The sequence below is a fragment of the Vigna unguiculata genome, chromosome 10, assembly GCF_004118075.2.
Source record: "Vigna unguiculata cultivar IT97K-499-35 chromosome 10, ASM411807v1, whole genome shotgun sequence".
In the NCBI taxonomy this organism is placed as follows: Eukaryota; Viridiplantae; Streptophyta; class Magnoliopsida; order Fabales; family Fabaceae; genus Vigna; species Vigna unguiculata.
Window position 1 is genome coordinate 4,238,600 of NC_040288.1, and position 24,523 is coordinate 4,263,122.

Sequence of the window (24,523 nt, forward strand, 5' to 3'; positions counted from 1 at the left end):
ATGGTGGCTGGTGCACGAATGGTGGCTGGTGCGTGAATCTGCCATGGTTGGATGCATGAAGATGGCTTGGGTTCTCATATACCCGAAACAAAAAAGTCTCTCTATGACTCCGGTTCCTTTGCAACCGAGACCAAACTTTTGGTCTCGTCCCAATGTGCCTCGGGTCTAAAACTGAGGCAGAATGACGAAAATAACCGGGGCCAAAAGCCCTTACTGCACTGGTGTGTGGTACGCAAGGTTGTGCTACCACTAAAGTTTGATCTTTCTCAAGCTTTGTGTGTGTGCCTGGTGGTTTTCCAGGTCTACAAGAGGGTTCTTACTGTGCTATTGTGATTCTTGTGTGATTCAAGAGTCTTTGTTGTGTGTTTTGCTTATTTTGAAAGTGTAAGTGTGTAAGCTTTGTAAATCTTTTGAAATAGTGCATAGTCAAGCTCGGGTTGCCTTGACAAACTGGATGTAGCTCAGGTTTGAGTGAATTAGTATAAAAATCTTGTGCTCCAATCTTTTCTCTAACCCTTCTCTCTTGCATAATCATTTTAAGTTTAAGCAACATGAATCTAAACCATCTTTTTCATATTCTTGAGTGTTTTGGTGGCATCTGCAGCATTGAACATGTTTGCATAATCAATTAGAACCTGTCTTGACTGTTCTTTTTCATTATTCTTGCTCCAAATCGTAAATCTATATTTCTGTATTTTTCTCAGTATTTCAATCGATTGTTTTTCTGTTTCAATCGATTGATTATACCAGAACAAAATCTGTTTAGTAAAATTAATCGACTAACTATACTTTTGACCGATTGAAAGTATATTGTCCAGTGGTTTTTGCATCTAAACTTGGTGATCAATTTGATTCAATTAAAGATAATTTTTAGACGTTAAAGATTGCCTAAATTTTTAACTAGCCAATTCAACCCCCCTCCCTTCTTATCATTTCAACCATTTCAAAACTCACACTTTGACTCACTAATGTAGAAAAGGGTTTCTGCCGCGGTTATTTTGGTCATTTGGCCTCGGTTTAAGACTTGAGGCATATCTAGATGAGGTAAAATAGGTTTACCTTTCTGCCTCAGTTCTTACCCGAGGCATATCTCATCATTACTGCCTCGGTTCTGATGTCAACCAAGGCATAAAATGCGTTCAAAATTAAAAAAAAAATAATTCAACTTTAGGAATCAAATATGCCACCATTGATAAAACTTAGATAGAAAGAAATCGCAAAGCCAGAAACCTATAAGAACATGAGCATGCAGAATATGAGAGCCTTACTGTAAAATGCCTCCATCACCATTCCTAAATCTCCTTTGCGTTTCAACCACCATCAACAAAAACCACCTACAAGTGCAATGTCTCATTGACCCAAAATGCAACTTCGTCAGTTTGTGAAACACCACCACCTCACGCATCCAAAATCTCGTGCCAACAACCATTAAATCAACCACTATTCAAAGTTCACCTGCACCGAAACGTGAGGAAACATAGCAAGACGAACCCCAACCATAAAGGAAAAGCATCTAAGAAAATGGATTGAAATCGCAAAACGAAAATGCAAAAAATACCATAACTTGCGGATGAAGGTGGCGCAACTGCTGTTCTCGTCGGACATGGCACAATGCCGACAGCAGGCGGAGGAGGCGGGCACGGTGACAGATCTGCAATGGTGGGTCGCGGGACTAAACAAAAAATATGAGATTTCACACACCAAAGGTTGTTTTCACGGACCAGGAAGAAGATGGATCTGTTTATGGATTTAAGGATATTTAACCCACTTTCTTCCTCGGTTCAGTCAAAATTGAGGCATATCAACATCAACATCTTCTGCCTCGAATCCTAACACCTGAGGCCATAGAGTACAACAAAAAAAAGAAAAAAAAAATAGTTGGCCACTTTACTGCCTTGGGTGAGTAACAACCGAGGCATAAATTGACTTTACTACCTCTAGTCAATAACAATCGAGGCATAAAGTTTTTTTTAAAATTCAAAAATTCGAAATGGCGGAAGGGTGGGAAATTTGGAGAGGCTTTAGGCCTCGCGCGGGTCCCTCAGAACTGAGGTATAAGACAGGTTCCTGCTTCGGGTCAACTGATAACCGGGGCATAAGGCGTTGCATCAATTACAAAACTGCCACCGCTTATTTGTATGCCTCGTTTATGTTATCCATGCAACATGGCCACTAGGTTTTTATCCATGCTCTACGTCTTTGGATGAACACCTCAAGATGCACTTGCTGCCACACATAGAAGCCACAACATGTAGAACACGTGCAAGAAATAACTATGGACCACACTCTGTAATGCCAGGTGGAGTTCCCAATACGAACATAGTTCGTAATGTCCCAAGACTACCAAACTTGTCGGCTAAATACCGTAGACGACAATCTTTTTGGACCCATTCGTACGAGCCATAATTCGCACACTCACATCAACAACACTCGCCAATCCGAGCCACAACTTAAGGATTCCTCGTGTTCAACCGTCATCCCGAGCCACAACTCAAGAGATGCCATTCCAAGCCACAACTGAAGGAATGCCACATGTTTAACTCCTATCCCGAGCCACAACTCAAGGGATACGTTTCGAGTCACAACTCAAAGAACACTCCAGCAAGTTGATATTTAAGGTATCACCAAAGCCTAGTTGTGGGACACGGAACTGATACAGTGGTGATTGGTTGGAAGTGTTGCAACTTTGCTGAAAAGAGTTGGAAATGAAACACAGAGGAAGAAGACAGGAGAAATAAAAGAAGATTATGGAAAAGTTTAAGTTGAATAATTTAATGATTCATGTACCGTTTAGAAGATGACCAACCTCAACACGCTTATTTCGATTCTGACCCGATAAATATTTATTATAAAATGACGACTTTCAGTCATGAACCGAGGTGATGACCAAGGAATCCGAACATGATTTGGGTCAAGCAGGAATTTGGCCAAGCAAGATTTAGGCCGAGCAGGATTTGGGCCAAGTAGGAATTGGGCCGAGCAGGATTTGGGCCAAGCAAGAATTGGGCCGAGCAGGATTTGGGTCGAACAGGATTTGGGCCAAGTGTAACATCCCTAAGGAATATTACTGATATTAAATAAATAAAATTCGAATTAAAATAAATACTACATTTAATATAAACTATTTCCCAAAAACGCGGGAAAACTACAAACCATAACTAGTACCATACACAATCCGGATGTACAATATCGTTATGTATAAATGTTATTAAAGTTCAACATAAAAATATTTACATCAAAATCAAAACAATAAAGTGCCTCTCAAAATCCCAAGTAGCCCATGCTCTCTGTCTCTAAGCATCTCCTGGCTCACCTGTCAAATCATCTGCTCCCGGATAACAAATTATCTGATCATCGCCAAACACACACAAATAGGGTGAGCTATGCACAATAACAATATAAACATATATATGAAATAAATATGTTTCCCCAACCCGGAAATACATAATTAAAATCCTCATACTTTCCAAATCACCCAACCATGACCTCATAGTCCTTCATGAGTCATATGCATGAACTAGGTCTTGGGACTTCCCTGTGCTCCCACGAAACTAACTCATTCGTGGTCCAACCCTATAAGCCTATCCCGCTCATAGTCCTGCCCTACAGACTCCTCGTCTATAGTAAAACATCCAAGTCTCATACTTGGACCCTAGCACGCACGCAATCACCATACTCTGGACTCCTCGCCCAATAGTAGCCGACGGGAACATCACAGTTCCTTGCCCATTGTGCGCCCGACACATGCAATGACCATACTAAGGACTCCTCGCCTATTAGTAGCCGACGGGGAACTCAACTAGTTCCATGCCCATCATGTGTCCAACCACCGAGCACATCCCAGACCCCTAATGGACTTAGTCCTTCAAGCCCACACACCACAACACATGCATATACAACCTAACCATGGTATAAACAGGCAAACACACTCACAAGCACGTAGAAACATAGTAATTCGCATAAACTCGCTTAAGCTAGGGACCCCTCACCCAAGCTAGACCCTCAGTCTCGCTTAGGCTAATCCACCTCGCCTGAGCGAGTTTAAATCAGCAACAAAAGCACGTCATCTCGCTTAGGCGAGATCCCCTTGCCTAGGCGAGATCATCTCTCGCCCAAACACCCATTTCAGACTCGCTTGGGCTAAAATACAACCAAAGCACCACGCATGGCCACGACATCTCGCTTAGGCGAGGCCATCTCACCTGGGCGACACCCTAGTTCGCTCAAAACCCACAAAACCCTCGCCTGGACGAGAAACGTAGCTCTGCAATTCTCGCTTAGGTGAGATGATCTTGCTTAGGCGAGACTTGAGTGCAACACGTTTGAATCCTCTGAACACACATCTTGGCCATAACCCAAAAATAACAACACCGCATACCACAACTATTAGTTAGCAAAAATAAAACTTATTCTTTGCCCACCATGGTTTGAACCCATGACCTTCCACTCATAAGGCCAAAGCACAATCACTATACCAAATCACATTTGGTGATACATACAAATCAACATAAGTTTACAATACAAATCACATACTCATACATATCTTTAAAATCCATAATAAAACAACTACACATAATTGGCATACATAGGACTCGAACCCAAGTCCTTTCACACAATCAAAATACTCTCAACCACTTGAGCTAGTACTTTTTCACACCACCCTAAACAATAATTAATGCCATAAAGGCGCTTTCTACCCTCATTTATTAATTAATTAAATATTTAATTAATTAATTTTCACGGGTCTTAAACCAAGCAGGAATTGTGCAGAGCAGGATTTGGACCAAGCAAAATTTGGGCCGAGGTGGTTAGTTCGTTCCTAAAAGGAAGAGATTTAATATATAATAGAAAAATAGGAATCAGTTGCTGATATTTTGCCACACTAACACGTCTTCCTACGAATCAGGTAGGTAGGAGCCCTATATAAAGGATAAGAGAGGAAGAGATAAACATACCTTTTTTGGAACCAGAACTACTGAACTTTAGAAAATGAAAAATTGGAAAACGCATATCTACTAATGTAAGAGTTAGAAAGGTAATTTGTTTTTGGTTTTCGTCTTTCTAAGATTCGAGACCGAAATAATTCCATATTTATTAAATTCTGATTTTTTTAAATATTTAAAATAAATTTTACATATTTAAATAGGATTTCTGTATAATTATATATTTATTATTAAATTGTGTAGTTTTTGTTTCAAATTTGAGACAACTTTTATTTTTATTTTATTTTTTAAATTAGAAAATATAAAGTTACAAATTTATAACTTTAATATTTTTAAATAAAAATTTAAAGTCTTATTAGATATAAAAATTATAAAAAAAACAAATCAAAACTTTTATTTAAAAAAATTAAATATTCAAATATTTATTATAATATAAAATTAAAAATATAACATAACATTAAATAGACTAAAAATTTAATATATATATATATATATATATATATATATATATATATTATGATGTAATTAGTTTTTAATTTTTGATGTGTTTTATTTTTATATTTAAATAAATTGCTTCATATTAAATTATTATTTAATTTCTATATATTTTATATATTTAATTAGTTCATGGAGGTGTGTGAACGAAGCCATGGTAGTGTGTAGTGTGTCCCAACTACCTGCCTGCTAGCTATCTCTATGACAATAGTCTTATTCATATTCATATAAGACATTTGACATCAGTTTTACCCAAAAACTTTAAGACAATAATGTTATAGGTCTTTATTCTTATATAGTGTTTAACTTTGTTTATTTTATCCGATGTGAAACTTTGACTCACACTGACTATTCTCAACATGAAAAAATATATAAACCCATCAAGAAACCTTGTGATCCTTCTGCAAAGTCTTATTCGATATCGCAGTAGACACAAAAATCAATGCTTATTTCTTGATATAGTATTCATAATGATAAAAAGGAAAAAATTCACACAAATAACAACTAGAGAGGAAATACAATAAACAAGGATAACCAATAAGGTACGATGAAAGGCTTGAGAAACAGAGCAAAATAGACATTGAATTTCTTAACTAGGAACTACTACTCATTGTAAACAAGGAAACGATGCAAATAGATACACTATAAACAAGGGTACTATACTCAAGGGATCCTCATTTGTTCCCAAAGAAGAACAATAACTTGCAGAAGTCACACATTACAATTTTCTCAATGAATTTATTCAGAGCATTTTCCTTTGGCTCATGGTGAGGCCCCATTTCCAAGCTCTTGGAATCACCATATATAAGATAGACACTTGTGTTCTTGACTACCAATCCATGACCAAAATTCACAAAAATTTCCACCCTATCTCCTGATCCTAAATTTGATATTATACCCTCCCAATCTTTATCATTTAAGGAAATTACTGAGTCATGGTTGTGTATATGTAATGTGCACTTTGTGTAATTAACAATTAAGATACTCCTAAGACATGCAGTTGCCACAATTTCAGTGGTTGATAAATAAACTACACACAAAGCCATTCCCTTTATGTCACGATCCCGAGGCACAGTGAATGAAACAGAATATCCCTCACCCATATGGGCTAACCAATTAGGACCATTGTCACCTAGAAGAGAGACATCACAATATTCACTTCCTGCATATACCTGTATCATGAGATAAATAAGGGCATGTTTAGTTAAACAAAAATAAATACATGATTAAAAGAAATATTGTTAATAAATTAGATTGCGGTTCTGTTTTGTCTCTCTTAGTTTATATTTTTTTACTATCATTGGGAATAAAACAATCATAAAGCTAGTAAATCAAGAAAGTAGAAATCAATTTGCTAATACTTGGCATAAGTATAATCACTTGGTTAGATGGTTTTTAAAATCTGATACTTTTAAGAAGTTGTGTGCCTGTAGAAGTGCAGAGTGCTAAAAGTTTAGAACTGTAGTTTCTACTCATTAGGATGGTGAAAGTAATGAACAGAGGGAAAGTTAGAGAAGAACCTTGGAAACTCTTTCACTGAAAGCATCGAAGAATTCTTTGCATCTTCCAACACCGATCAAAGAAGACCTGAAGTGCTGCTTTGAAGTGTCTGATTCTGTACTATTTACACCATATTCAACCAAAATAATTTGTACTTGCTTAGATAGTTGAAACTCGGTGTCACATTGCACCAAAACACTTCGAATATTGGAAATGATGCTAAGCAATGGCCCAATATCATCGCAACTATGGACCTCCATATCAGTGCAAAACGAACAATGATAAGGTTGGGGGTTCATTAGTGGCAACATCCAAGACCGAATGATAAAAGGAAAAAGATTATGTGATAATCCCTCAAATCCTTGTAAAGATAAATATCCAATACTTTTTGAGCTTACAATTGAAAAAGGCACTTGTTTCATGGCTGTATTTTCAGTAATTAGAGTTATCAAGGATTCCATTTGCACTATATGTTTTTCCAATAGGTGAATCCTCGAACAACCAGAAAGAATGAGTGTTTTTAAAGATTTCAACATATATATCTCTCTGGGAAGATTCTTTATCCTTGTACAGTCCTTCAAATTTAGAAGTGTAAGATTGCAGAGACCTCCAATAGATTGGTGCACTTCGCACAATCTTGGGCAATCTTTGAGAATCAGGTGTTCAAGACTTGGTAGTCTCGAAAAGTCAGGGGTTTTTCTCAAGTACTTGGAGCGACTAAGATTAAGGACTTTTAGTGACGCCAAAACCTTCAAGAAGATAATTTTTTGAGAAAATGTTAGAAAAGAAAATGATGAAATAAAATAGTTCTAAGTGGAAACAAATACTATATTTATTTTGAGCTGAGTTTCAAAATAATATGTCACGTAATATAAACCTGGGGTTCTTTCCAGACGAGTCGAAGAAGACTGTGTTTTAAATCAATGGCTATTGCATTATGCAGAAATCCAAGAGGAAGGTATTCTGAAGAAAACCCTTGCAAGCAAATCCATCTGAGTATCTTAGAAGAGTACTCAGAATGTCTCTCTAGTTTCATCATTCTTACCTCTACAGGATCAGCTTTGAAGAAATGTCTTGCGGTTGAAAACGATCCCCAATGGAATATCTGAATGACTTTTTTCTCCTGTGATGAAAAGAGCTAAAAGACAAATATATTGCACATGAGAAAGCAAATACTTTTAAAAAGAAGTTTCAAAACAATAGAAAAAGAATGTTCTTACAATATTCTCTAACAGTACACAATGTGCATTCTTATCAAACCATACTTGACTGGTCTTCCTAGGTTCCTCTCCTGAAGTAATTTCGCCAATAATTTCTCTTGCCATTTCTCTTAGCAAAGGATGCAATCCAAACTTGTTCTTTTTAACTAATATGAGACTACGTTCTATGAGAATTCTTATTCCACTATCAGCGTCTACTCCACAACCATTTAGGATCTTTGTAACATAGGCTCTATCTTTACCAACAAAGAAACAATATATATCAAGGAATAAATTTCTTTCAATTTGATTAGGTAAACCTTCGAAACATATTTTCAATACTGGTAGAACGTCATGCTGGGGAGTTTTCCCTAATTTGAACAGTACTCTATGCCATTCTTCTTTCGTCCTTTCATATAAGTAAGTTCCAATGACTTCAAGAGCCAGAGGTAGTCCTCCACAGTGGGTAACTATTGCTTTTGCAAGGTCATGGTATTCTTCTTTTGGTTTTGCTTCTCTAAATGCGTGCCAACTAAGAAGCTCAAGAGACTCTTTTGCGTTCATTAGATTTATCCCAAAAACAGCATCAACTTCATGTGTCTTCAATAGTTGTTCAGTTTTACTTGTAATTATTATTACAGATCCTTTATCAAACCGCAGACGACTTTCGGATAGGGCTATTAATAGAGAATGGTGCTTCACATTGTCAAGTACAATGAGCACCCTTTTCTGAAAATGCCTTTCTGGAATACTTCTTCCCTTCTCAATGTTACGTTCCTCTACCTTTGGTGTTTGGACATCTGAAAGAATTTTTTCTATTAAATGAAGGAATTTTGTTCGATTAGCATGTGCAATATCTTCAATGAAAATTTTCCCCATGAAAGTATCATGAATCTGATTGTAGATAGCTTTGGCTACAGTGGTTTTACCAGATCCTTCCATTCCATATATTCCTATAATACAAACTTCCGTGGAATTATTTTTGATAGTGTGAATCACATCTTCCACATGGGATTGTAATCCAACGGGAAATTTAGTAGCAGACAAGAGTGGTAAATTAAGAACGCTCTTAACAATTTTGTCCACTAGTTCAGCATCACTCCTTCAAGTTTAATAACAATTATAGAAGAAGTCATGTATTGCAAAAGTTAAAGTAGAAGCTCAAAATATGCATATTGAGTGAGTGAGGTAGTAACTTACCTGTAATTGCTCTCATCCCAGCCATAGAAATTTGCTGCTTTGGCGAGCGCGTGGCTCCACCTTGACATGCCATGCTCCAGTTGTTGTGCTGAAAATGTTTGTTGTGCAGTTGCTTTGAATGCTTCTCCAAAATCTCCCTTCTGAAGACGCACATCAGATGGCTGAATCTCGTAATATACAGGCAGAACATGTCGACAATAAGTTTCGTGCCATTTGATGATTTGATGAAGCTGATGAAGACACCAAGCAGATTGAGAATAGGTTTTGGTGAAAACAACAATTGCTATCCGACAGAGATCGAGAATAGGTTGTTGGATGGGCATTGCGTTTGCTTCATTTTCGTGGTGAAGGTAAGTAGTGATTCCAACTGTAGAGAGAACAGACTCGAGATGGGAAATAAATTTCTTACGGACTTCTTCTCCATGAAAATTGATGATTACATCGAACATCAATGGGAGTTTGGATGATGAAGACGCGAATCCCATGGAAGAAATTCTTAAGCTCATTAAGTGTCTGAACAGAAACCAATAACCCAACAAAGTCAAATATATGAAATTTGTTCAGACATAGAAGCAAGAGAAACAAATAATACAACAAAGTCAAACATATGATCTGTACAGACATAAAAGCCTTCAAAGTACAGCAAAGCTTAATACTTTTTTTTTTTTTTTGTGGGAAGCGCATTAAGATATCAAGCCATTTAAGAAATTAGACCGACATCCACTTTAACCATAAAAAAAATGTATTACAGTAATAACTAAGAAATATTTTTCTTATATTATGTTTTTTTAGAAATTACATATTAACTTTACTTTTTATTTTAAGAACATCGCACCATCTGTCATCTTTTGTTAGGCACGTGTCCCATTATGTTTTAAAAGAATAAAAAACACAGTTTCTTTTCACATTGATTATCTAAAGACGTCATTTTAATAATGAAATAAATACGCTTAATTAATGTTTTGGTTTCTAATTTGTTGGTTTAGTTCATTTTGATCTCTTTAGGGTTTAATTTGTTCCTCAAATTCTTTAGAAAGATCTATTTGGTTTCTGCTATTAAGTTGATGTTAACATCATATCTGTACATGTCACGTGTTATTTTGTTGAATTTTTATTTTTTTTTAATTTTTTTTTAAATATTTTTTGTTAATTTGTTTTTTAAAAACTAAACTATCATGTGTCACTTTATGATTGTGACACGTGTCAATTTGATATTTTTTATTTTTTATTTTTTATTTAAAAAAAATACTGCCACGTGACATGTTACGATTGTGTCACGTGTCAAGCTAATATTGATTGTTTTTAATATAGTTTTTCTATTTCAAATTTAAATTCAACTTAGTCCTCCAATCTTTTAAAATGATTCAATTTTGTTCTCTTCAATTTGAGACCAAATTAATAATTAAGCTTAATTACAACTTATATATTCATGTTAAAATAATTTTTTATGATTTATACATCAAATCACTCCCTAAATACTCATGTTATTTTATTTCTTACATTTTTCACTTGTAATCTTTTACACTTGAAATTTTGTACACATGTAAAAATAATAATAATTTGAATAGTTAGGTGGAGTAATTTGATCTATAAATATATTAAAAATTATTTTAACATGTATATATAAGTTATAATTAAGCTTAATTACTAATTTTTACTCAAATTAGAGAGAACAAAATTGAATCATTTTAAAAAATTGGAGGACTAAATTGAATCAAAATTGTAAATAGAGGGACTAAATTGAAATCAACCAATGTTAACTTGATACGTGACACAATCGTGATCTGCCATGTGGCACTTTTTTTAAAAAAATAAAAAAAATTATCAAGTTGACAAGTGGCATGACTATGAAGTGACACGTGGCAGTTTATTATTTTTTTAAATAATAAAAATTAAAAATTAAAAAAAATTAAAAATTTCATAAAATGACACGTGGCATGTACGGAAACGGTGTTAACGTCAACTTAACGGCGACAACAGAGACCAAATTTAACTTTTTTAAAGAATTAGAGGACTAAATTGAAACAAAAAATAATAAGAGTACCAAAATAAACCAAACCAACAAATTAGGGGACCAAAATAATAATTAAGCCAAAAAAAATAACTACATTAATTTTAAAATAAAATAATGAAATTAATTTTCACTTTTTAAAATTTAGGAAGCTTAGTATCAATTTATTAAAATTCAAAAGGTGAGTATCATTCATTTATTAAAAACACAAAGTAAAGTAAATGTAATCATTTTTTCCTTTTATTTGAAATACAATATGTAATATGTTACACATTTTTATATTATTTTTCTTGTAATTTAGAATTATTATTGTAAATTATTAAAAATGAACACACTTATATATCGTCTTACATTATTATTGTACATGTACAAGAACTAGGGGTGGACAAAGAATTTAATTTTCTTGATCCAATCCACTTTTGCTCCAATCCAATTCATTTATAATTCATTTTATTAAAAATCTAATCCATTTAAAATTCATTTAATGGATCTGGATTTCAATCCAATTTACATTTTATATATCTTATGGATTGGATATCCATTTTATAAATCAAGATTTTTAAATATGGATAATCCAAAAAATCCAATCCAAATTTTGAATTTAAATTTTTAGTTGGGTTAGACTAAAGGTTGAGATGGACTATGCTAAATTGAGACTTCGACAGGCCTTGCTCGACGACCTATACGGATCGGGCAGGCCCGACGACCATAAGAGGTTGGAAATATTTTGCAAATTTTTTTATGAAAAATATTCACAACAATTTTTCCTACAAAAAATCAATCTAAACAATCGCATGTACTTTTTCTTGCAAATTTACATTTCGCAGGTAATTTATTACAAGTATTTTTGCGAAAATTAATTTGTAAGTATATTTTTCTACCAATTATTTTGCAAAAAAATTCGCAAGAAACTTTTTATAAATTTTAAAAAATATATAATTATTCTTTTGAGGACCTAATGACTACCTGGCGATAACATAGAGGCAGTGTGCTATTTATTGTGTTTTGGATGTTTTGAGAGGTCGGACCTGGACTAGGATAAGCTTGATAGTATCACGAGCGGGTAGGTTCGTGATTGGTGATGGAAGGCATGATTAATATGAATGGGGAGGTTCATATTAATGATACTCTCGTATAAGGATATGAGCGGGAAGGTTCATAGAGGTTGTTGGACCATGAGCAAGAAAGTTCGTGGAAGCATGTGATATCCTTAAGGCTAAGGTCAAGAATGTGTACAATGTATTAAAGGAGTGATAGTCTCATCATAGGTTATGAAATTATGATCCTACATTTAATGGTATTATAAAGTCTGGGTTATGCTTACGTATATTACGAGCAGGGAGGTTCGTAATGGAGTTGGAAACGCGTGATTAATACGGTTGGGGAGTTCATATTGGATGTACTCCTGTGTGGGGATACGAGCAGGGAGGTTCGTATGTTTCGTGCTCACACTTGAGGTTGCTATGAGCGAGGAGGTTCATAGCAGGTGTTCACGCGTGTTAGACTATAGACGGGGAGGTTCGTGGAAGAATTACAATCCCTAAGATCCAGGTTGATTGTGTGCTGATCTTGTATAGGTCAGGTTAATGATATTGAGAGTTTTACACGACTTGTGGTGATGAATTTGAGTATGAAACTTGTTGATGCCTATTCAGGACTTTTGGCTCGAAATGAATGGTAAACACGTGCAATCCCGTGTAGTGGCCTGGTGATATTAGAAATCTGGTGTGAGCATATAAGTTGTGGCTCGTATTAGTTAGCTCCACTTGATTTTCACTAATGGGTTGTGGCCTATGATTGGGAATCTTGTGTTTACAATACAAATTATGGTTCGTATTGGGGAACTCCACCTTGCATTAGGGATGGTGGTTTGTAACATGATATTTCCACACGTGTGATCTATGAATGGTGGCTCGTAGAGGTGGAACATTGAGTGGTGGCTCGTGGCAGCAAGTGTTATCCTAAGGCCATTATTAGAGTGTGTAGAATTTGGATGTACATGGTGGTGGTCATGATTTCTAGTGTCAGAGGATGGAGGTTCTCCAAAAGGGTGCTGGGTTAATTTAATAAGTTAGGATGCAGGTTTACATTGTGATGCTTATTATTTTTTTTATTATTTGGTCTCACCCTTTCTATGTATGGTTGGCGATGAACGTGTAACTCATTACACAGGAGAAGATGTTGTTTCAGATACTATAGCATTTATTATTTGGAAATTTGGAACTATTAATGTTTTAGTTTGAATTTCTAAACTATGGCACATTTAATAAATTTAAAAAAAATTTTGCGCTTTGGGAAAAAGGTTTTATTAATTCCCGATTTGTTATTACTTATTATTTTATTTTATTTAAATTAGTAATATTTGTCCAGGATGTTACAATTATCACAAGAAAAATATGTTTTATATTATGATAGTCAAAGTGCAATCCATCTCAGCAAGAACTTAACTTTTCATTCAAGGTCAAAGCATATTGAAGTTCAATATCACTGGATATGGGATGAATTAGAGATGAACAAGGAGAAAGTTTTCTATTTGCACTGACTGAGTTTGGTTGACTATGCCCCAATAATTGGTGAAGGGGGAGATTTTTCAGGTAGGTCAAAAATTTATTGGGCCTATGCTGATTTAAGAAAAATAAAATAGATATTTTTCTTTATGGGCTCCTAACCCATTATGCAATTTAAAATGTGCAAACCTTGCGTCAGATATGTGAAGAGAGGTAATAAAGTGAGAGACAAACAGACAGAAGTTGTGAGTGAGTGCCTCTAGTGATTAAAGAATGAAGCCATTAGAGAGTGAGATAAGAGCAACCACTTAATCCTATGGAATTTTGTGCAGAAACTACCTTAGAGATAAGATTTTCTTCCTCTTCTCAAATATTGGGGTTCCCTGTGTTGTTTATTTAAGTACTAGTGTGGTTGGTGAAGAGAATAGTGCACTACTAGAATTTTCAAAATTACATGGAAATTTTCTTGCAATTTGTTTACAAAAATTTGCAGGAAAAGAGTTTCCTGCCATTTTTTTTGCAAATTTTGATCGGTAGGTAATACCTTCATGGGTAATTAATTATCGTGGAATTTAAAAATTCGTAGGAAATATTTTGCAAATTTTTTTATGAAAAATATTCACAACAATTTTTCCTACAAAAAATCAATCTAAACAATCGCATGTACTTTTTCTTGCAAATTTACATTTCGCAAATAATTTTCTTGCGTATTTTAAATTCGCAGGTAATTTATTACAAGTATTTTTGCGAAAATTAATTTGTAAGTATATTTTTTCTACCAATTATTTTGCAAAAAAATTCGCAAGAAACTTTTTATAAATTTTAAAAAATATATAATTATTCTTTTGAGGACCTAATGATGTTATTTTAATATATATATATATATATATATATATATATATATATATATATATATATATATATATTTATTTGAATGTAATTTGTAACACCCCATTTATTTAATAAAGCTAAATAAAGGATATGTCACACAATATAATATAAGAAGCGAGGATAAAAGAGTATAACGTCACTCCTACAGATATCTCAATTGCTTAGAGGACGAATAAAAGAGATACACCACGATGCCAGGTACAAAGTAAAGTAAGAGAGTGAAAATGACTTAAACAAATTCCCGGAGAAAACAATACATGGGCCTTAGCCCTAAATGAAGAGCACAAAGGCAGAAGTCAACCATAAGAGGTTGGGCGGGCCTAAAGATATGAACGAGCTAGGCAGGCATGACAAACTGAACGAGTCGATCGGGCCCAATGACCTGATGAGCCAGGTGGGCCCGAAGACCCGAACGGGCTAGGCAGGTTCGAAGATCCGAACGGGCCAAGCGGGCTCGATGACCCGAATGGGTCTAGCGGGCTCGAAGAACCGAACGGGTCAAGCAGGCCCTAAGACATGAACGGGTCAGGCGAGCCCGATGACCCGAACGAGTCAGGCGGGCTCGAAGAATCGAATGGGTAAGGCGGGCTCGAAGACCTGAAGACCCGACAGGGTCATGCAAATCCGAAAACCCGAATGGACCAGGCAAGACCAATGACGAAAATAGGTCAGGCAGCCCAAAGACCCAAACGGGTCAGGCATGCCCAAAAACCCGGACGGGCCTGACGACCTGAACGGGTCAGAAAACCAGAATGGAGGGGACAACCTGAACGGGCCCAGCAACCCGGACGGGCCCGACGACCCAAACGGGTCTGACAACCTACACGGGCCTTACGACCCAGATGGACAGGACGACACGAACGGGCTAGACGACCCGGATGGGCCCAACGTTCCAGACAGACCTAACGACTCGAACGACCCTGACGGGCCCGACGACCCGGACGACCTTGACGACCTACACGGGCCTTACGACCCGGATGGCACGATGACATGAACGGGTGAGTCGACCCGGACGAGCCCTACGACCCGGACAGGCCCTACGACCCAGACGGGCTTGACGTCCTGGACGTGCCTGACGACCCAGATGGGCCCGATGACTCGGACGGGCCTGACGACCTTGACGTACCCGATGTCCCAGACAACTCGAATGTGCCCGACTACCTGATTGGGCCCGACTGTTTCGACGGGTCCGTCTGGGTCGTCTGGCCCTTTCGGGTCGTCGAGCCCGTTCGCGTCGTCGAGCTTGTCCGTGTTTTCGGGCTCGTCTGGGTTGTTCGGCCCGTCCAGGTTGTCGAGCTCGTTCAGGTCGTCGAGCCCGTCTGGGTCGTCCGGATCGTCGGGCCCGTCTGGGTCGTCGGGTCTGTCTGGGTCGTCGGTCCCATTTGGGTCATCCGGGCCTTAATGACACAAGTTTTAAGAAATTCAATTTAAATTTCTTTTATAAAAAATGGATTATGGATTTTGAACTTGATCCAAATATTTGGATTGGATTTAAATCTTGATTCAAATATTTAGATCTGGATTTAAAAAAAATCCAAACTACTTTTGCTAAAAAAATGAATTTGGGTTAAAAATCTTATCCAATTATTTGGATCTAAAATGGATGTGGAATGAATCACTAAAAGTCCAATCCATACCCACCCCTAACAAGAACAACTTCTGGATATAACTAGGCATGATATATATACCAAGTCCACGTAAAAGTTAGACTCTGTAATTTAAGTAAAAGTATGCTTTATTTAGTCAGTTTTATAAGAGAAAATATATTGTCATGATTGTAATGACTATATTATGGGTAAGGATTTCAACGGGGCGTTGACCAAAATTTCTGGAGAGCTAAAATATACTTAAAATTTACATATTTAACATTATCGTCGTCACTCATTCAATGGAAATGAATAATATTCTAGTATAGCTATAACTATAAAACAAATTACACTATCTAACGAATTGTCCATCGTTTTTTCATATTCTTGAACGTATCAAATAATTTAATCATAACTAAATTTTTCACCTATTTTTTTTCAATATAAATAATCATATTATCTGCAAAATATTCATTTTCCATTTTCCTAATGTGCACATATCAATTCAAAAGTCACATTTCATTTCATTGTTATGCGATGAGCAACCATATTGTCATGTTTTCATCTTCACTCTTCTTTTATCAATTCTAAAAAATGAATTTATTCTTTTTTTTTCATCAATATACCTATTTGAAAAACAAGTTTAAGACTAAAAAATAATTTATCATAATATAATTAATAATTGACAAATATAATTACTAACAAAAATTATGATAATCAATTCACTACCAAGTGAGACAAAAGAAAATTACTTTTTTTCCTTTTGTGGTAAAGTAACAAAATAAAATCAGGTAAGGGTAAGAGATAAATACAACATGTGAAAAACAAAAAACACTAGTGCAGAATTCCCATTTTACCTCGCCTTATATGCCTCGGTTGGCCAGGAACCGAAGCATATAATGGCGCGGTGGCATTTTTGAAATTAGAGTCAAGTTTTAGGCCTCGGTTCTCTAAATACCCGGAGCCAAAGAGGGGTATAGGCCCCGGTTCGCTCAAAACCGGTGCCAAAAAGGGGTATAGGCCACGGTCCAGTAGTACCCGAAGCCAAAAAGTGGTTGGAAATCAGGGTATAGGCCTCGGTCCAAGGAGATCCGGTGCCAAAAGGGGGTTAATGGCTTCGGTTCCTCTAACAACCGAAGCCATATGGTTTATTTAGGGTTTGAAATTCCTGAACCCTTCTTCCTCCCCGCGCCAGCGCCTCCATAGGGTTCGTCTCTCTGTCGCTCTCTCTCGCGCGGTCTCTCTCTCTCTCTCGCTTTCTTTCGTCACCGACAACGCCTTCGCCTTCGCGACCTCTCCCTCCTCCTCTCGCCATCGCCATCGCCTCCTCCTCTCGACAACGCTCTCTCTCGCCATCGCCTTCGCCCTCGACCTCTCCCTCCTCCTCCGCGACCTTCGCAGCACCGTCGCAGCGAGCCATCTCCGCTGCGACGAAACCAGAACCAGAACGACTCTGGACCAGATCGGCCGCGAGCCACCACGGCGAGTCCATCTGCGACAAGGAAGCAATCGCGAGTCACCGCCGCTGCAGAATACACCTCCTCAAACCTGCAGAAAAACCAGAAACAGAGGTGCATTCGCAGAAGGGGAAAAGAGGCCGCTGTCATCGCAACAGAGGTCGCGCGACTGCACTGCTGGAGGAACCACCGTCGAAGCAGCCGTGAACCTGGAGGAACCGCCGACGACGAAACTACTGCGAGCCGCACATCGCTGGAGAACCTCTGTGACAGAGATCGATGCAACTCCAGTGACGCGAACCACAACGGCGCAGTTCCAGTGATGAAGATGAAGGCACTCGAGGAAGGAGGAACACCAATTGAAAATTAGGGTTCACGCATATGGGATGCTAGGGTATTGAACCCTCGAGAACAATCCACCAGATTTGAAATTTTTTTTTTCCTAATTTGTTGTCTGATTGGAATTTGAATTGCAAATTTGAATTGCAGGTGAATTCCTATATGTATGTTTGCTGCATAATGAAATTGAAATGGTTCCAAGCCTTCTTAAATTTTCTGTTTCAATCTGCCATTAGATTCCCATCGTTTGCTTTGAAATTGGTCACAGATTTGATTATGGACCATGGACCAGCAGTGGAACTGATGAGAATATGCCTCGGTTCTTACCAAGACCGAGGCAAAAAAATTGGGTCTATGGCTTCGGGTATAACCGAGGCCAAAAGATGTACCTTTTGGCCTCGCCCCAATATGCCTCGGTTCCAGACCCGAGGCAATATGTGAAAAATAACCGGGGCAAAAAGGCCTTTCTGTACTGGTGAAAGACAATAAAAATAAAAAATAAAAATTATCTTAATAATTTCTTTTCTTTATTATATTTGATTTAATATTTTATTATTTATTAACATTAAATGTTATACCCTATAAAAATACCTAATTTTATTTTCATTAATTTTTTAATATACTATTATCTAATTTAAAAATATACATATAATTAAAAAAATTTAAAAACATAAATAATTTAACAAATTTTAAATATATAATTTTAAAAAAATAAAAAGGTTAAAAAAATTGAAAATATTGGGGGGTCTGTGGCCCCCGCCTGCTCCAACCATGTTCCGCCGCTGATGAGGCGGGTATGGGTAGTAGCTCCCCCTACCTTATCCTCTAGATAAATATTCTTCCTGTACTTGTACCCATATCCGTCAGGTATCCGTTATGCGGATACCTGTATATTTTTTTTCATATTCGCGGGTATCCACGGGTATCTTTAGGTATTTACAAAAATATTTTAAAAATTAAATATTTAACCATAATTAGAGTTCCGATTGATTCCTAAAAAACAAACAAATAAAAAAGCACTAACAATTTATATTGTAGTTTAATTTTGAATGAAATATTAAAGAAATTACTAACTTCATCAATGTTCACATCTTGCAAAATTGTATAAATTTTCATGTTATCCAATTTTAATCTAGAAGAGTCCGAAAACATAAGAAATTCATTAAAAATTTCTAACAATAATTTAATTAAAATATCTAAGTAAAAATGTTAATTTCATTACCTTCCATGTTGGTCCATAACCAGTCTTGGAGGCACATCAATATCTCCACAGTATCTGTAAGTAATCTACTCCAATGTGGGATAAAAATCTAACCACCATTACTAAATAAAGACTCATAATGTTTTTTACTAATATATATATATATATATATATATATATATATATATATATATATATATATAAAATTTTTGTAAATTAAAGTTTAGTAGGTACGGGTATCCACGGGTACGGAGACTATGATACCCGTACCCATCCCGTTAACATACGGGTATCAAAAATACCCGTATCCGCATATAACATGTATCTATTTTTAATATCTGTTTCCTACTGTAAATTTTATCGGCGGAAACCTACATATACAAATTATTATTTTTTTTAGACATCCCTAATTCTGGATTCGATTTGAGTGTATAAGTTTTGGTTAGCCTCTTTATGTACATTTAGAGCTTTTAATTATTTGTCCGTTTTTGTTTGTCTGCTACTAGATTTCTGTGGATGTTGGTCTAAAAGTCCAAGGAAGCATTTTATACTTATTTATGGATACTGCATCAACTCACACCTTTCCTAAACTATGTTCCATAAATTCTGTTGATAATCTTCTTGAAGCCTTATAATTTTTATTTCTTTACAAAATATTTCTCAAATAAAAACTAAAAATTTCTATTTAAAAAATTATTAAATAAAATTTTAATTATTTAAAAAGATAATAGTAAAATAACAATAAAAGAACAGAATAAACATATTAAAAAAATAAAATAATGCCAATTATAAAAATAGTCTAAACTTAAAATAATTAATCCTAATCATGCAATATATATAAGAGAATTTCACTTGTGTCTTAAAAACTTAAGATAATCTATAATCTATACTGTAAAGAAAAAAAAGAGAAATATGAAAAAAAAATAGCAAAAAGGATAGTAGGATTAACTCCATAACTAAAATGATCCTGGTGTTGACAAAGAAGAAAAATGACTTACCCCAAGTCACATTATAATTTTCTTTATGGATCTTATGAGGGAATTTTTCTTTGGCTCACCATGCATCAAATAAACAGCTGTCTCCTTAACCACCAATCCATAAGCAGAAGACACAAAAATCTCCACTCTGTCTCCAGATCCTAAATTTGATATTATGTGATGCCAATCTTCATCATTAAAGGAAATTACTGTGCCATGGTTGTGTATCTGTAATGTGCACCTCGTGTAATTACCAATTAAGACAGTAGTAAGTTCAGGTTCAATGATTTCGGGAGTTGATAAACAAACAACACATAAAATCATGCCCTTCATCACACAATCCCGAGGCACAGTGAAAGACGCAGAATGTCCCTCACCCCTATGTGCCGACCAATAAGGATAATTGTCACCTGGTAGACAAACATCACATGACCCACTACTTGCCAATACCTGTACCGTGAGATAAAAAGGTTGGTTATTTATGTAATTTTGCTATTCAAATTATCTTTTAAACTCATTATTTTATCATTAAAAATTATAAAATGAAAAATTACATACTAATGTAATTTTAACACATCATGTCCTTAAGGATTTATAATGTATCTCTGTTTTCGTCTCTTTCGGTTTATATTTCTACTATCATTGGGAATAATGCAGTCATAAAGCAAGAAAGTGGAATTCAATTTCCTAGTTCATGGTATAAGCATAATCACTTGGTTACTTGATTATTAAAATTAGATACTTTTAGATCAAGTCATGGGATTATAGAAGCGAACGGTGCTAAAAGTTTAGTAATATTGTAATTTCTACTAGATATTTCATTAGCACTATTGTATGTTCTCTAAAATAGTGGCTAAAATGACAGTCAAAGTAATAAACAAAGGGAAAGCTAGAGAAGAACCTCAGATATGCCATCGTTGACACTATTGAAGAATTCTTCGTATCTTCCAACACCAACCAAGCAAGACCTTAAGTGATGCTTTGAAATTCTTGATTCTGTAATATTTACACAATAATCCACCAGTATCGCTTTTAGTTGCTTAGATAGTTGAAACTCGGGGTCACATTGCACCAAAACACTTCGAAGAATTGCAAGACTGTTAAAAAATGGTACAATGTCATCCCAACTATTATCCTCCATATCACTGAAAGTATGAATATAAGATAGGGGATTCATTGTTGGTGACATCTGAGACCGAATGATAAAAGGAAAAAGATTATGTGACACTTCCTCTAATCCACATAAGGATATATATCCAATGCTTTTTGAACTTGCAATCGAAAAAGGCACTTGTTTCACAACTGTATTTTCAGAAATTAGGGTTATCAAGGATTCCATTTGCACTATATCTTTCTCCAGTAGGACAATTTTGGAACAACCAGAAAGAACGAGAGCTTTTAAAGATTTCAACATATATATCTCTCTGGGGAGATTGCTTAGACCTGTACAGCCCTTCAAATTTAGTAATGTAAGATTGTAGAGAAATCCAATAGAGCGGTGTACTTCACGCAATCTTTGGCAATTTTTGAGAATGAGTTGTTGGAGAGCTGGTAGTCTCGAAAAGTCAGGGGTTTCTGTCAAGTAAATGGAATGACTAAGATTAAGGACTTTTAGCCGCGCCAAGACCTTCATGAAGATAGTTTTATACAAAGTATTAGAAAAGAAAATGATGGAATAAAATAATTATGAGTGGTAACAAATATTACTTTTATTTTTAGCTGAGTTTAAAAGAAAATGACACGTAATAAAAACCTGAGGTTCTTTCCAGACCAGTCGAAGAAGATTGTGTTTTAAATCAATCACTATTGCATCATGCAGATAAAAGTCGTTTGGTAGGTATTCTGAAGAAAACCCTTTCAAACTGACCCATCTTACTTTCTCATAAAGGGACCAAGAAACTCCAGCCAGATTCACCGGTGTTCTTGATGGCTCTCTTACCTCGGAAGGATAAGGATAACGTTCGAAGAAATCTCTTCCGCTAGGCAATCTTTCAATGACTTTTGTCTGCTGTGATGAAAATAGCTGAGAAAAAAAACCATAGATTACAAAGTATCCCGTGAGAAAGCAAAGTACACTTCCAAAAGAAGTTTCAAAACCATAGATTAAGAATGTTCTTACAGTATACCATGACAGTGCATGTTCCATATCCTCATCAAGCCACAGCCCACTGATTTTCCCAGGTTCCTTACTTAAAATTTCGCTAATAATTTGTCTTGCCATTTGTCGTAGCAAAGGATGCATTCCAAATTTGTTGTTCTTTCTAACTTTTATGAGGTTACGCTTTATGAGAACTCTTATTCCTCTATCAGGGTCTACTCCACAGTCATTTAAGATCTTGGTAACATAGACTCTGTCATTACCAACAAAGAAACAACATATATCAAGGAATAAATTTCTTTCAATTTCATTAGGTAAACCGTCGAAACTTATTTTCAATATCTCTATAACTTCATGTTGGGGAAGACATTCTAATCTTGACAATACTTTATTCCATTCTTCTTTAGTCCTTTCATATAAAAAAGATCCAATGACTTCAAGAGCTAGTGGTAGTCCTCCACAATAATCAACTACCATTTTTGCAAGGAAATGACATTCCTCTTTTGGTTTTGCATCTCTAAATGCGTGCCAACTAAGAAGCTCAAGGGACTTGTTTGGGTTCATTAGATTCATCCGGAAAATAGAATCAACTTGATGTGTCCTCAGTAGGCTTTCATCTCTTGATGTAATGATTATTACAGTTCCTTCACCGAACCTTGCACTACTTTCCCATAGGTCCAATGGCCCATACTCATTCACATCGTCAAGTACAATGAGCACCTTTTTCCCATAAAGTCTTTCCCTAATCATATTTCTTCCCATCTCAACTCTACGTATCTCCACCTTTGTTTTTAGGAGATCTGAAAGAAGTCGTTGTTGTAAATGAGCATGCATTCGTGTTCGACTAACTTCTGAAATATCTTCAATAAAACTTTTCTCCAAGAATTTAGCATGAATTTGGTTATAGATGGCTTTGGCAAGTGTGGTTTTACCGGATCCTCCAATTCCACATATCCCTACAGTACAAACCCCATTGGATTTATTTTTTATAATTTGAATCACATCTTCCACGTGGGGTTGTAAACCAATTGGAAATTTAGTAGCAGACAAGACGGGTAAATTAAGAATGCTTTTAACAATTGTGTCCACTAGTTCAGCATCACTCCTTCAAGATCAATAGCAATTATAGAAGAAGTCATGCATTACGAAAACTAAATCACAAGCTTAAAATATGGATGATTGAGAGAGTAATTTACCTGTAATTGCTCTCATCCCATCCAAAAAATTCTGCAGTTTTGCTGAGTGCGTGGCTCCACATGGACCTCCCATGCTCCAGTTGTTGTGCTGAAAATGTTTGTTGTGCAGTTGCTTTGAGGTCTTTTCCAAAATCTTCCGTCTGAAGACGCACATCAGATGGCTGAATTTCGTAATATACGGGCAGAACATGTCGGTAATAAGTTTTGTGCCACTCAATGATTTGTTGAAGCTGATGAAGACACCAAGCAGATTGAGAATAGGTTTTGGTGAAAACAACAATTGCTACACGACAGAGATTGAGAATAGGTTGTTGGATATCCATGTCGTTGACTGCATTCTGGTGGTGAAGGAAAGTGGTGAGTCCAGCAGCAGAGAGGACAGAATCGAGATGAGAAACAAATTTCCTGTGGATGTCTTCTCCATTGAAGTTAATCAGCACATCATACATATGTGGGAGTTTGGAAGTTGAAGAGGCGAATTCCATGGAAGAAACTTGTGACGTTATGAAGTGTTTGAAGAGAAAGCAATAATGCAACACAGTGAGAGATGATCTCTTTACAGACACAAAACCATTCAAAGATTAATATTTCTTTATAGCCGTGGAAGCGCGTTAAGACCATTACAGAACCCTTTCTACTTTGGCCATTTAAGAAATTAGACCTACACCCACTTTGTCCACCCAAAAGAATCATTACACTGATTAACTATGAAACTTTTCTAGTTATGTTCCGATTTTTTCAAAATTACATATTAACTTTACTTTTTGTTTTAAAATCAATATATTATTTCTCTTTTTAACCTAGGCACGTATCTATTTAAATTTTAAAGAATAAAAAATACATATTCTTTTCACATTAACCCATATATCTAATGAGGCCTTTCTAATTATGAAAAAAAATTTAGAAAGTATAAATATAATTTA

The 24,523-nt window shown here is 35.9% G+C and overlaps 2 protein-coding genes across 3 annotated transcripts; both read right to left on the bottom strand.

The window, feature by feature from the left end:
- Positions 1 to 6,000: 6,000 nt before the first annotated feature.
- On the bottom strand, positions 6,001 to 9,946 carry LOC114166376 (TMV resistance protein N-like). 2 transcript variants are annotated; one of them, XM_028051094.1, is made up of 5 exons: positions 9,338 to 9,946; positions 8,159 to 9,239; positions 7,816 to 8,076; positions 6,959 to 7,687; positions 6,001 to 6,610 (listed from the first exon to the last, which is right to left on the bottom strand). In XM_028051094.1, exons 1-5 carry the CDS (start codon positions 9,841 to 9,843, stop codon positions 6,113 to 6,115), a joined length of 3,075 nt encoding a protein of 1,024 aa, XP_027906895.1. In that variant the 5' UTR covers positions 9,844 to 9,946; the 3' UTR covers positions 6,001 to 6,112. The 2 variants fall into 2 exon arrangements, with proteins under 2 accessions (XP_027906895.1, XP_027906896.1); XM_028051095.1 differs by having other exon boundaries at positions 8,159 to 8,937; positions 9,338 to 9,558.
- On the bottom strand, positions 9,654 to 24,174 carry LOC114166377 (TMV resistance protein N-like). The gene is made up of 6 exons (XM_028051097.1): positions 23,601 to 24,174; positions 22,426 to 23,509; positions 22,060 to 22,329; positions 21,208 to 21,933; positions 20,328 to 20,756; positions 9,654 to 9,850 (listed from the first exon to the last, which is right to left on the bottom strand). The coding sequence occupies exons 1-5, from the start codon at positions 24,083 to 24,085 to the stop codon at positions 20,334 to 20,336; spliced, it is 2,988 nt and encodes a 995-aa protein (XP_027906898.1). The 5' UTR covers positions 24,086 to 24,174; the 3' UTR covers positions 9,654 to 9,850; positions 20,328 to 20,333.
- Between the last annotated feature and the right edge of the window lie 349 nt (positions 24,175 to 24,523).

Excerpts from the sequence above, each read along its gene's own strand:
- LOC114166377 (XM_028051097.1), bottom strand. The coding sequence starts at position 24,085 with ATGGAATTCGCCTCTTCAACTTCCAAACTCCCACATATGTATGATGTG. Across the intron at positions 23,510-23,600 it reads TGGGATGAGAGCAATTACAG|GAGTGATGCTGAACTAGTGG; the intron begins GTAAATTACTCT and ends TTGATCTTGAAG. Across the intron at positions 20,757-21,207 it reads TCAACGATGGCATATCTGAG|GTATTGGCAAGTAGTGGGTC; the intron begins GTTCTTCTCTAG and ends CTCACGGTACAG.
- LOC114166376 (XM_028051094.1), bottom strand. The coding sequence starts at position 9,843 with ATGAGCTTAAGAATTTCTTCCATGGGATTCGCGTCTTCATCATCCAAA. Across the intron at positions 7,688-7,815 it reads TCGTCTGGAAAGAACCCCAG|GTTTTGGCGTCACTAAAAGT; the intron begins GTTTATATTACG and ends ATCTTCTTGAAG. Across the intron at positions 6,611-6,958 it reads TCAGTGAAAGAGTTTCCAAG|GTATATGCAGGAAGTGAATA; the intron begins GTTCTTCTCTAA and ends CTCATGATACAG.